Genomic DNA, 14,483 nt, shown 5'->3' with positions numbered 1-14,483 from the left:
AAAGCAAATAAATGTCACATGTTCTTCATCACGTGATATTGTTATATACGAGTATCTATGATTTAAAATCACATGTGATTCGCAACCACAATTCACCATATAGTACGTATACTCGTATAACTAACAATACCACTCTCTGGCAATGACTATTCGCGAAAGAAATATTTCAAAAAAAGTCCACAAATGTTAACCGAAGCACACAGACATGAAATACTACGGAAAAGACTCTCCTTTGCGATATTAAGAACGATATTACGAACTTGAGTGGTATTTGCATAAATGAAGCGAAAGTGCTGCAGTTATTGCAAGAAACCACCAATAACACTCACAGACATAGGTCAGAAAGCAACGCCACGCACATTCTTAGTGGTTAAGACAGTGAGGAATGAAGTGGAAATGAACCAAAAAGCTTTTCTGAAGGGTTGAGTTACATTAACTAGTACTACTTGTGGATGGGTGGAGATGTTGTGGGTGGAAATACACAGTTATGCACATATTTTGAGATGTGCACACATATCTACAAACAGATATACATATGTTAAAGTAAAAATATATTTTTTTCCTTCAATCGAAGTTTGTTGGAAAGCTTTGAACGTGAAACAGCTGAGCAAAGCGTTGAATAGGAGTGACAAAGAATTAGTACAAATTAGGATGTTGCTCATATACTGATGAGGAAGAGTAAAATAGAGCGTAAAATTGAAATTGAGAGTATTTGTTGTAAAATACAAAATGTAGGGGAACTTTCTTTAACAATTGGTAATTATAATGGGTAATACTGAAACTTCCGAAAGCTTCGTTAAAATTTTGATAATAAAAATTAAGCATTATCTTTTCAAAATTAATAATTAGATCTAGGTTAGTGTTATCAACATTATCCAAAACAAAATCACATGTATTTTAGAAGGCTAAAACTTGCATTAGAGGCATTGCGGTTTGATTAAAGTTTAAAAAAATTTTGTTAAGTAGCTTAGGGATTCAACTAAAATTTTATTTGGTGGACTACAAGCTTTGTGATAGTTTTTCATCTATTCTAGATACCCTTAACCTCATAGTCTTCTCGTACAGGAGTTATTTGTTCAATAAACCAGCTTTTGCTTGGATTTAAAACTATTTAGCACTCGAAGATATAGTTTTAGTATAATACAGCTACTGATGGGTTTTTTGGTTTCAAAGAGGGACTTACAAAATCACTAAATTTTCACGTTTTTTAATAAAATCAATATTTATTTTAAAATCAATCTTATTTTCTATACACTTATTATAAGCCTTGGCTGAGAGGTTTGTATTTTTTCATTTTCGCATAAACGTCAGGTCATTTTGTACGAGTCTAGCAATGACACGCTTTACGTAGGTTGCTATATACTTATATTTCTGGCCTAATAGTGTAAATAGGCATATTTATCAACGAAAATCTTTTTTTTTTTGATCGATTGCTGTTTTGTTTCGAGCTCATGCATCATGCATAGATCCATGATTCGTCACCTGTGACGATCTTATGAACGTGGTTTGAAGCACCGCGATCGTATTTTTTCAGCATTCCTTTACACCAATCCACACGAGCCTTTTTTGAGCGATTGCCAAGTTGTGCGGGATCCCACGAGAACAAGCCTTTTTTACGGCCAGGTGTTCATGAAATATCGAATGTATGCTGGTGGGAGAAAAGCATAGGCATGCCTCTATCTGAAGGTATGTTACATGACGCTCTTGCAATATCAGTTCACGTACGGCATCGATGCTTTCTGGCACAACGGCTGTTTTTGGACGACCTTCACGGAATTCGTCTTTGAGCGAGCGTCGGCCACGATTGAATTCGTTGTACCAGTTTTTCACAGTGCCATAGGATGGTGCTTCATAGCCATACAAAGATTTTAGTTCATTGATGCACGCTTGTTGTGATAATCCACGTCGAAAGTTGTGAAAAATGATCGCACGAAAATGTTCACGAGTTAATTCCATTTTTTGGCCGAGATGAATGTTTTAATTCCCTGTAAATAAAACAATTCACGATTAAATGACAAAACGTTCTGAGTGATGTTATGCTAAAAATGTCAAACTTTCCAATGAAAATGTCAGATTGCGCCTGGCAACACTTAGTATTGCCCTAGGCCAGAATATATATAGCAGCCCTCGTATACCCAAAACATTAAGCAAAATTTGTTGAGTCGATCTTTAAGAGATGTTGAGATCTTCTATCTGTCCGATGTCACTACGGCGACTTTAAATTACTGATTGTTGAACTTGTTTGGTGTCATTGTTATTAACTGAGGTGGATAGGCGACTCGCTTGAGACAAGCTTTTGATAGCTTCACAACCTTCACTGAGTGCCTTGTGCTACACATTTTTATTTGTAAATATCTCAGCTTTATCTGAGAAAAGAAGAGATCATCTGCTCTAAAGCTATCTGAAAAGTTTTCAGCACTTTATTATAATATTTGATGTTATATCTAAGCTCGTAACAATGACTCAATTATTAGTAGAATCAGTTTTAGTTTCAACGGTTGGTAACACCGTGAAATCTGAGTAGTGTACATTATACTAAAGTGCCGATATATTACGATCGGTTTGACCGAACAGTTAGTTAAGTATCATGCAATTAATCATATATGATTCTCTAAGTTTTTCTACAGGGAAGAGCAAAGAAAACCTTGTGGTTCTCAGAATCTTCAAGGTAGGAAGGAAGGTCTACTTACTGGCCAGATCGTTCAGGCCTATAAGTCTTACTTTCTTCATGCTAAGAGGGATGGAAAATATCAAAATTACAGTGAAATAGACATGTGGAATTAATACTGTCCAAAGCCACTCATGATATTTAGATGATGATATGGGGCTGCAAGACAGGTATCATCAAGTGGCTGTATACCATGATTGTAAGGCCTATTGTGACTTATGGAGCGGTTGGTTAGGTATTGAAAGCAACGCAGTATTTGGTTAGTCTTCAACTAATGAAGCTACGAAAACTCTCTTGCGTCTGCACTTGCTCAACCGCAGCACTTGAAGTCATGCTGGAGGTCACATCGCTCCATCTAGTGATTGAGCAAGCAGCGAAGCATGTCATGCTGCTCACGACAGCAGAGGAATATGGTAAAGGCAGAGTAATTTCGCCTCAACAAATGAAGCCATTAGTGGTGGACATACCACTGACGCTTCTTCCAAGAGGCAACGTTACGAAGGGGATAAACTTCCCAAAAAAGTTTAAAGTTAACCTCGGCAGTAAGGGGGTGGAGTGTATTCACACTCCTCCTTCTACTGAGGGGCAGCATTATTCAGTGATATCCTGACGGCTCGAAAACAGCGGAAGGCATTAGAGCGGGCACTGTGGGACTGCATAGTAAGCTAACCTTACCATATTTTCTGGGCATCTTTCAAGTACGAGTCTTTGCTATACATAGGTCAGGGTGCAGAAGTTAATCTCCAACTCCACTTTCGCAACTGGCGCATTGTTATACTCAGCGATAGTCAAGCAGCACTAAAAGCGATCTCAGCTTGTGAAGTCAAGTCGCAATTAGTATAGGAGTGTATAGGAAGACTGAACCGCCTATCAGTTATACAGCCGTGTACACCTGATCTTGGTACCGGGCATAAAGCGGTAGCCGGCAATGAGCTGATCGACGAACTCCCGTTCTAACCTCTTGTGTAAACTGCCGGTTTCGCGACAAGGAACCGGAAATTTCAGAACACCTGATTCTAGATTGCCCAAAAATTTGTAGAAACAAACTCGAGGCCTTTGGTTCCATCTAAGCGGACAGAGATCACATTATCTCCATCGCACCCAGCAAGCTCCTGGAATTTTTCAGAGTACTGGACCTTTGTGATCATATGTGATGTAGGAGAGGTTACCCAAAAATTTGTAGAAGCAGACTCGAGGCCTTTGGTTCCATCTAAGCGGAGAGAGATCATATTATCTCCATCGCACCCAGCAAGCTCCTGGAATTGTTCAGAGTACTGGACCTTTGTGATCATATGTGATGTAGGAGAGGGCACATTAGACCATAGTTCGCAGTGCAAAACCTCAATTAATTTCTATCTAACTTCTACTGAGAAGAACACAGAGTTTCGTATTATTCTATACTTTACTTCTTTAGTAAAACTTTTAAGAAGAGTAAATGAAATTTTATTAAAAAGAAGGCCTGTTGCACTTTTCTAAGCTACTGCGGACCCATGAAGAATATGCTACATTTCTGTTTCAGTATATATTAGGTATACTCAACTAAGTTCAGGATAAATGCCTTTAGCAACTATGGTAGAACTGAGATAATAAATGAACGATTCGTAACCCTAAAGAAGGCGTAGTCTAAATAAGCTACTTACTACAAGACCTATGGCTGTTACACAGCACCCAGTGAGTTGTGTGTTCGATTCATAGCAGCCACGCTTCTCATAAAAGTTGTTAAAATAAAAAATTCTCAGAAAACCAAAAATTACCCATGTGACCAAACCACGGTTAGAGCTAGAATTAAGTATTAAAATTAATTTGCAATACAAATTAAATTTATTTTTTTCAATATTAAAATGAAATATTTCTTTTTCATATATATGTACAATACTCTTTTATTTAATTTCAGTTAACTTATTTTGAGGATACTTGAAATCTAACCATTTACCCAAACAACTGAGTTGTCACCAATGCACTCAGTCACTTCCCCAGCTTCGTGAGCACCATATTGAGTACGAAACACTATGCAACGAATAAACCGTCGATATCACTCAACCAGCCGAGAGCAGAGCTGCCATGCCTTCCAGTGAAAAGCTCCCATAAAAAGCTACGGCCGGTACGAACAAAACAACAAAAACAACAGCTGTAACAAAAAAATAAACAAACAAACAACGAAGTGATGCCGAGCCTCCCACCCGACGCAGACGCGCCAAACGCCATATAGCAGAATAACTGCGTGAGAGAGTACACACCTGCATGCGCCGCATCAGCTGCGCCGTAAACTATGCTATAATAAACGAACATTGCACACGCCAGCAGCAGCAGCCAACGACAGTGCTGAGCGCCGAACGCCGCGACACTACAATATGAGTACGCGAACAGTGTGGAACGTCTAAACGGGCAAGCCGCGCACAGCAGCGTGCTGGTGAAAAAAATGTTGCAAGTATAATAAATAGTGCAAACCAAACAAAAACCAGCAAAGGAAAAAATAATTTGCAGAAATATAAAAAAAAAAGATTTTCTGCAAGTAGAAAATGCTTTTAAAGTGAATTTCTTGTGGAAGAAAACGCAAACAAATTGTGCAAAGTGCTGCAACTATAAATAAAACAAAGCAGTAACAGTGTGTGCTGTATGCGCGTGTGTATGTGTGCTTTTGCATAACGCCTAAAAGTGTGCTAAAGGCTGAGGCGTAAGCCAGAAAATTTTGTAACCAAAAAGGCGAAAAGTCCAAGTAAAATTGTGCAAAGAAAATGTGGCAAAAGTGAAGTGAAATTTTTTCTACTGAGCTGCTGCTCAGTGTGTATGTGTATGTGGCGTGCGTGTGTGTGTGTGTGTCTGCACGCTGACAGTGCAGCACCGCGACATTAAACGCGGCGGGTGGCCAGTGTACGCCGTGCGCTGTCTACGCGTGTAAACGCCACGCAACGAGAAAATAAGGTAAAAATAGCTGCAAATTATGCAGCATACTTTGTAGATGGGCTGCAGAAATACTGCTGCTTAGTCTGCGCGTAAGTGTCGTTGTGCATTAGTAGTCTTGTAAGAAAACACTTAGCTACGCTATGCTGACTTTGGCTACAAGACGTAACATGTTTTAGTGGCTACAAGTATTTAGTGAAAAAAAGTATTCAAATACAAGGTGCACAGCGCCCAAATATATGCAACAATGTTATGCATAAGTTTGTGTGTTATAAATGTTAACAATGAGGATTTTGTTAAAATGTTGTATAATTAACGCTTGTTGTAGAAAAATTTATTAAATATAGACGCCTGAAAGTATATTAATTTTAAAGCAATGAGCAGAACAAAAGTTTTCTAGTATACATTCAGGCTACTACTGAAATAAGCTGCTTTTGTTTCGGTAATAAAATTTTTTTTCCGTCGAAAATAGTTGAAATTCCAAAAAGAAAGCAGTCAGTGGTTAACTAAAGTTCATAAAGCAACACATAATACATAATATAAAAACATAATATAAAGATAAAAAATCCGCAAGAATCTTTCAAACTTTAATACCATACGATAAAATATTATTATTTCAGAGAAGAAAGTTTAATTGCTATTAAACATAATTATAACCAAAATGGAAAACAATAAAAAATTAGAAGCTAAAATAACATATCTAAAAATAAATAAAAATTCTAACAAACTAAAATAAATATTTATTTTAAATGTATTTAATATAACTTAAGAATAAATACGATAAAATATTATTATTTGAGAGAAAAAAATTTAATTGCTTCTAAGCATAATTATAACCAAAATGGAAAACAATAAAAAAATTAAAAGCTAAAACGTACTTAAAAATAAATAAAAATTCTAAAAAACTAAATAAATATGTATTATATTTAAAATGTATTTAATATATTTTAAAAATAAACAAATACACTTTTTTTATAATAATTAGTTAAAAATAGCAATTAAATGTGGTTTAATTCTTTTAATTATAATTGTATTAAGTTCAGTTTTTATTCTTTTAAATAAATATTTATTCTAAATTAAAAAAAAAAAATCATATTTTAATATTAAAATATAAATATTGAGAAAAAAAAGCATGAAGAAGACTTTATTTTTGTTAAAAAGTATAAAAAAACTAAAGCTCGAATCATTTATTTTAAATATACGGAAAAATTTAAAACAAATTCATATTAAAATAAAAACTAAAAAAAAAAAAATATTAAAATTAAATTCATATAATTGAAAAATATACAAAACCATTTTGAATTATCATAAACTTAGTTTAAAATTTTTTCCTTTGAAAAATATTTATGTAACTTGAGTGAAATTATATGCAGTAAAAATAAAAAATTTAATTAAATGATGTTTAATTTTTTTAACCAAAATAGAAGAGTCGAAATCTTAATTTTTTATTAAAAACTACATCCTTTATCATGACAGATTTTGCATTTGATACACTTTTAACGAGAATTTGCAAATTATCGGTTTTGATTTGAACGTTAGATTGTTCATGACATTTACTTTTTGAAGATAATTTCATTTAAATGTTGACCGCGGCTGCGTCTTAGGTGGTCCATTCGGAAAGTCCAATTTTGGGCAACTTTTTCGAGCATTTCGGCCGGAATAGCCCGAATTTCTTCGGAAATGTTGTCTTCCAAAGCTGGAATAGTTGCTGGCTTATTTCTGTAGACTTTAGACTTGACGTAGCCCCACAAAAAATAGTCTAAAGGCGTTAAATCGCATGATCTTGGTGGCCAACTGCCCATGCATCCCGAAAAATGCACTGTTTGGTGTGGTTTGTACGCTGGTGGAATCATTGGACCGTATTTTTTCAAAGATGCTGTTGGACGAAATAAGCCAGCAACTATTCCAGTTTTGGAAGACAACATTTCCGAAGAAATTCGGGCTATTCCGGCCGAAATGCTCGAAAAAGTTGCCCAAAATTGGACTTTCCGAATGGACCACCTAAGACGCAGCCGCGGTCAACATTTAAATGAAATTATATATATAAACATGAAAATATACTTGAATCAATTAATCGCTCTTAAATCGGTAATCAAAAAGTAACAAAAGTACCCGAAAAATGTAAATAAAATGATAAACAATTTTTATTTTATCGTCTTCAAAGTATTCACCACCAGATATAATACACTTTTTTCATAAAAATTACCTTTAGGTAGTACTCTGGTAACTTGTGTACAAAAAATCGAAATTTTTTTTGCTTAATTTGAAAGTACAATGTCTTTAGAATATACTGACAGAAATTATAAATATTTCGGGAGTTGTAATGGGTTTCCTAGAGCGCCTCGGAGTCCTCTCTCTCGGAGTTGTTGAACTTTAAACGCGTTTTTCTCAAAACATTGTTTTTCTGGTCGGCCCGCGTCCTAACTTTTTTCTATTGAACCGATCGCTTTCAAATTTTAGCTGACTATTCTACACACTTGTAGTTCTCGTCGGTACTAACGAGAATTTTTTTCACCGCTACCTTTTTTTTTTACAACCCTTTCTTTGCTAAAATAAAATTACTTTTTTTTTTCAAAGTGCGCAATTTTGTTATTTACCCTTGAAATTGAACTTCAATAGTTCCGACTAGAATGACATGTCTATAGATTTAGAATAAACAAGAATATTCGATTTCAGATAACATCAAGAGCCAAAATCACCTGGGCCACCTACGTGCATTTTTTTTGTGGTTCCAACTTCGAGTGACAATAATAATAGTAATAAAGTATTACATTTTTTCAAATAATTTTTTTTTATATTTTCAATATGTAAATAAAAACACTCTAAATATTCAAGATAATTCATTTTTATTTTCCTATGAAAAACTACGCTCCAAAGAAGTCATGAAAATAGGCATAAGTTACCAGACTACTACCTTAAGCTTCTTCAGCGAAAGTTGTTTAGAAATAGAAATTTGAGACCAATTCCTTCTTCGATATTTTTACCCATTGTAAAAAACGCACTACTGAAAAGCTGCTGTAAAAGAACTGGTTGACAGTTCGCGCTCGTATTTAGCTTAGTAATTAAGGACAGTCCTACCAACTGAGAAAAATACCTTTTTTTGAAATATCATGTACCCGGGTAATTTCTGTTTGTCTTTTTGTTCAATAAAGAAGATATCGTAACAAAAGCTTTGAGAACATACTGGAATATATTGCATATACCATATTATAGTTTTAGACCGAAAACAGTTGAATTAGGTAATTCGTTTACCAATTTCCATATATCTCATATAATGATTTTTATTTTTCTAGCAAACTTTATGCCGAATATGTCGGTCGGTTTTTATGTTGTATATTGAAATTACTTGAAAATACATGCTCGGGTATATTTGAGCAGTGACAAAAGTTAATACAATCAGCCCATACCTTTTTCTGTTCCAATATACTTTATATACATACGTATAATGAGGCCCGACTGATCTCGAACTTTGTCCAAATCTCATGTAAGGAATTCTGGTTAATTTTTTTCATTAAATATTAAATTCAGCTGCTACCGTTGGGTTTATTTCAAATTTGAGAAAGATTTAATATAAATTTCATTGACGCGAAGTAAATTATATTAAACACTTTGAACTTCCGGCATAAGCTAATAAGACACCAAATGTAAGGGTAATTCATGCATAATTTCGTCGAAAAAAAAATTTTTTTGAAATATTTTTTAACATGAAGTTTTGGCAACAGCTTAAAGTATTTGCCTGGTTTTGATACTCGCAGGTTGGGAGAGTATAAAATGTTGTTTTTCAACCGAACTTAGCCAAGAAAGGGTTGCTTTTTAATTATAACATTTATTTTTGGAAGCAAAGAGAAGAAAATGAAAAAGAGAATAAAAGCTCATAAAATATTTAAAAGTGTTAAATTTTAAATAAAAGTAATAAGATTAAATATTACAAATATAAATGATAAAATGAATAAAAATAAATAATAACTTGCACTGAAAATAAGTTTGACAAAGGCTAAAACATTAACAAAATTAAGCCTTTAAATAAAAACTAAATTTTAATAAAAAGTATTTGCTAAAACTATCATTTGATATAGTGTGCTAAAAGTTTTGGTTAGAAACTTTTTTGTAAAAAGTACCCGAAAATTTAAAATAAAACGCAAAATCCTCAATATATATTTTTTCGCTTTCAAAGTCATCGCCTCCAGAATATCATTACAATTTCCGGGTGCTTTTTTCACAATGGCTGTTGAAAACGAAACCACTAACACGGAGGCACAATGAAATCTGACAAATATTTTTGTTTATTATATTGTTTTCGTTTGCGTTTTTAATTTCGTGTAAAAAAATAATCAGAAATAAAGTAGGTCTGTTGAACGAGTTGGTTACAAAAGTTTGCTACTAAAGGATTAGTGCAAAGCCAATGAAATGTTGCAAAATCCTTCTTTTTTTTTTGTAACACTAACAAGCTGCAATAAGTTTTTGCATAAATAATAAATAAAAGAAATTTTAAAAAATTAAAAAAAAAAAAATAAAAAAAAAATTTGAAAAATAAAATAAAAAGTTAAAAATAAGAAGAAATATACAAAAATAATAAAAAAAAATAAATTTTAATAAAAGTTTTTTGAAATATTACTACCAAAATAAAACAAAATATGTAAACCTTGTTAGAGAAAAAGCATAAAAAATACACAAAGACTTTAAAAGAAATACAAAACTCTGTAGCATTCTTTGAATGAAACAATTGAAAAACAAACCGAAATTCTGAGATTTTGTGAATAAAATAATACATATATAAATACATATTGCATGAAGTCTATATAAAAAAAACTATAAAGAAATAAAAAATTAAAAAAAATATAAAAATTAAAATAAAAAATTAAAATAATATAAAAAAATATTAAAAATAAAATAAAAAAATGAAAATAAAAATAAAAATAAAAAAATTAAAAACAAAAATTAAATAAAAATTAAAAACAAAATAAAGAACATGCGTTTTAATAATAAAAAAGTATAAAACAATTGAAAAAATACAAAAAAAATATAAATTTTGTGAATAAAAGAATTTAAAAAAAAATTTAAAACAAAAGAAAAAAAATAACTTTTTGTCAGTATTTGCATAAAATGTAAATATAAAATTATAAATAATAAAAAAAAATATTTAAAAAGCTATGAACAATAAAATAAGAAATTATGAAAATAAGAGTTAATATAAAAAAAATATTGAAAAATAAAATAAAAAATTGAAAAACCAAAAACTCATATAAATCTTTTGAAAAAAAAATTAAAACAAAAGAAAAAAAATAACTTTTTGTCAGTATTTGCATAAAATGTATATATAAAAATTATAAATAATAAAAACAAAATATTTAAAAAACTATGAACAATAAAATAAGAAATTATGAAAATAAGACTTAATATAAAAAAAATATTGAAAAATAAAATAAAAAGTTGAAAAACCAAAAATTTATATAAATCTTTTGAAAAAAAATTAAAAACAAAATAACGCACAAAAAAATTGAATATTCATAACAATTGTGAATAAAAAAATTTGGAACAATTGAAAAAATACAAAGAATATAAATTTTGTGAATCGAAAAATTATACATATATAAAAAATAGAAAAAAAACGCATTAACTTTTTTGAATAAAAAAGTATAAAACAATTGTAAAATAAAGATAAACATTTTGTGAAGTTAAATTTTTAATTTAATTTTTTCAATTTTAAGTCATAAAATGAACTAATTTTTAATTATCTTGTAATATGAGTGCTAAATAATAAACTAGATATTTATTGATATATTTGTTTTACAAGCAGAAGCCCCTCAGCGCTTTGGAGAGCAGAACTTACCAAAAATAATCTTGAAGGAGTATAGTATAGAAAATAAAATATAAAAAAAAATATAAAATAAGTGAAGTTAAGAAATAAACAAACTAGACGCAAAAAATACGTTGTTTACAAAAAAGCTGGAAATAATAAATAAATAGGAAATAAAAGTAATTAATTTGAATAAAAGTAATTAAGTGAAATTATATGCAACAAAGTATTAAGCAAATTAAAAAAGCAACAAAAAATTAAGAAGCAAATTTAATAATAAAAAATAAGGAAACTGTAAGTAAATATATATTCATAATAAATAAGTATTTGAAGTAGTGAAATGACTAAGAAAAATTTCGCTTTATCTACAAAATAATTAAACGAGCGTTATAAAACACTTTTTTACACGCAAAAACAGTGTATGGAAGTTGCAAATCAAGCTAAAATTTCAAAATTAAATAAATAATTTAAGCAATTAAGGTTTGAAAAAAATATTTAACTGCTGCTGCTGAAAATTTACCGAAGCTACTTTAAATGCAAAACCTAACAATAATTTCGAAAATCACAGCATACTTTTCGGCTGCGCAACCACTCAAATTACCGCTACTTATAGGAAAAAGCTAGAAATGGAATTCAAACGCTATTTAAAACAAGAAAATTCGAAATGAAGTAATAACTGAAAAATTTCTGCTAAAGTTATTTGTTTTAGGAAGAATTTGCAACAAAAAGCACGCCAAAAAATTTGAAAAAAAAAACAAAAAATAACATTAGACACACATTCAAAGAGCAACGATTATAACGGTTTATCAGCAACTTAGTATACATATTAAATTAAAATCAATTAAAATAACATAAAAAGAATTTAAAGAAAATTAAAGTATTACACAAAATCAGCGAGAAGCATAAATAATATACATATATACATATACATACGCATTCAAAGAGAAATATATATAAATATATATATAATATTCAAAAATTAAATAAGCAACTTAGTGAAATTCAAACAAAAAAAAACCAAAAACACACAAGTTCATGCCACTAGCAGTTGTATCAATGTTGCAGCAACAAAAATGTTTAGAAACATTGGACGAGCAGCAGCAGCAAAAAAATCAAGCAACAGCGGTAGCTGAAGTAGGCAGCACTCAGCGTCAATACGCAGAAACACGGCTTATAAACGCCGCTTTCGACGCCACTTGTAAGCAGGAACAACGCACAGCTTGGCAACATGTTACCGCAACAAAACAACAACCCCAACAGCAAGTTAGTAGCGAAAAAAGCTTACGCGATACTACTAATCTACACAATGTTGGGATAACAGATAAATGCATGCTAAATGCGGCCGCACGCCAACAGACACATGTGGCCAGCAACATTACACACACCACAAACAGAAACGTAGCAACATTGGTTGAGCACACCGAAGCCAATGTGGCATTAGAAAAAGTATTAAATAAATCAAAACAACAAACAGAAACGCTCCATGTGGCAAATAGCATTGGCAATAAAGTGCTTAGCAACATGTTGCCGCAACATACAACGCTGGCGCGTTTGAAGACGAAACGTGCGCGCCACCAAAGTGTTGCCGCGGTGCAAAGTGCTGAGAAGCGTGCAAAAATTGCCAACGCCAAAGCGAAGGCAACAAAATTAAATACAACAACAATAATAACAACAACAACAAATCAAAGCACACAAAGTGCAGCAATGTGCGAAATAGCCGCGCCTACGGGCGAGCCGTCGGTCAAGCAACAACGCCAACACCAACACCATAACACCGAAAAGACGATAGATTTCAATAGTCGACGGCGACGCGGACGCCTAAGGGCTGCCAATATGCATAACGCTGTCTGTGGTAATGGTCTAACGGCCAGCGTGTGTCGCGCGCTGATGTGGCTGGCCAGATATTTGGAAAAGGTTGCGCACAATCGTGCTAGCGCCGGCTACGATCAAAGTGATCCCTTGCTATACTTGTTATCGGTGTTGTTATCGTTAATCGTTGTTAATGTAAATAGAGTTGCCAGTTTAGTGAATGAATACAAATGTGAAGTGAATAGCAATGCGTTGGCAAACACTAATAATAAAGTAAACACCAACAACACCACCAACACACCAAACACCAACAGCGCTAAAAATAATAAAAATCTCCAAATCATTACCAATCAGACCATTGAGTTGGTTAGCGAGTCTACCGAAGATGCTGGCAGCGGTGCTGAGTTGTTGCAATTGCCGGAAATTGGTGACGTTAACGAGGAGGTGGAGGAGGATAAAATCTCCGTAGACGCGCTTGAGTCTGAGTCCGAGTCCGAGCAAGTGGCTAAAGCGAAAAACAATAACAAAATAAACGCACAAAATACAGTTATGACGCTTGACCGCAACGCGTTGGCGCTCACCGAACGCGCCGGCTTAATGACCGCAAGAAGTGCAACGAAGCGTGGCAAGTCCAATTGCGCAGCAAACGCGCATGCCAGCGCCACAACAAAACCAACAGCAGGCGGCACAAGCAAAACATTTGTGGCCATGCAAATGCAGTTACTCTTCTATGCCTTCATCTTATGCACATCCATATTACTTCCAAGCGGCAATAATTTGGTGGCCGCAGCCAAGCCGAAATCCGCTACGCAATTGCAGCAACAAAAGCTATTGCAACAACAACAGTTGCTATTACAGCAGCAGCAGCAACAGCAGCAACAGTATGAGCATCAGCATGGTCATCAGGCTCATCAACCGGCTGCCGGTCCGAATGGTGGTTTCGGTACGCTTGGCGGTTATGCTAGTGCCGGCATACCCGTCGCTTCCGGCGGCACGGCTGGTGCCGATTTGACACCGCCAACCTATCAGGTCGTTTCATCGCGCGCATCGAATGAGCAGGCGGAATTCATATTCCCCGCTGATCAATCGGACGAGCAAGTCTTCGATCAGGAGAATTTGAATGTGGTGGAATTGGATGATGACGACGATGATGAGGAGGAGGCGGGCCTGAAGAAAACGTACGGATTGCATGACAACGGTAAGTCAGTATAATAGTAGTCAGTATTATTTAGGGTGGTGTCAATAAAAATATCCAAAAAATAATTGTAATAGATGAAGTGTGGGCTAAGCTATGAAATAATCTTCTTA

At 33.3% G+C, this 14,483-nt stretch overlaps 1 protein-coding gene across 2 annotated transcripts in view; it reads left to right on the top strand.

Annotated features, from left to right (window-relative positions):
* Nucleotides 1-14,413, top strand: part of LOC120768909 — a 28,931-nt gene extending 14,518 nt beyond the window's left edge. The window contains exons 2-3 of one of the 2 annotated variants that reach the window (XM_040095674.1): nt 4,563-5,590; nt 11,367-14,413. In XM_040095674.1, the coding sequence (XP_039951608.1) occupies nt 12,402-14,387 (1,986 nt within the window). In that variant the 5' untranslated portion in view covers nt 4,563-5,590; nt 11,367-12,401 and the 3' untranslated portion in view covers nt 14,388-14,413. Of the gene's footprint in view, nt 1-4,562; nt 5,591-11,363 lie in introns of both variants that reach the window. The other variant, XM_040095676.1, reaches the window with a different exon arrangement.
* Nucleotides 14,414-14,483: the final 70 nt, after the last annotated feature.

Source organism: Bactrocera tryoni, chromosome 2, assembly GCF_016617805.1.
Source record: "Bactrocera tryoni isolate S06 chromosome 2, CSIRO_BtryS06_freeze2, whole genome shotgun sequence".
In the NCBI taxonomy this organism is placed as follows: Eukaryota; Metazoa; Arthropoda; class Insecta; order Diptera; family Tephritidae; genus Bactrocera; species Bactrocera tryoni.
This window is presented reverse-complemented; position numbering and strand designations above follow the sequence as displayed.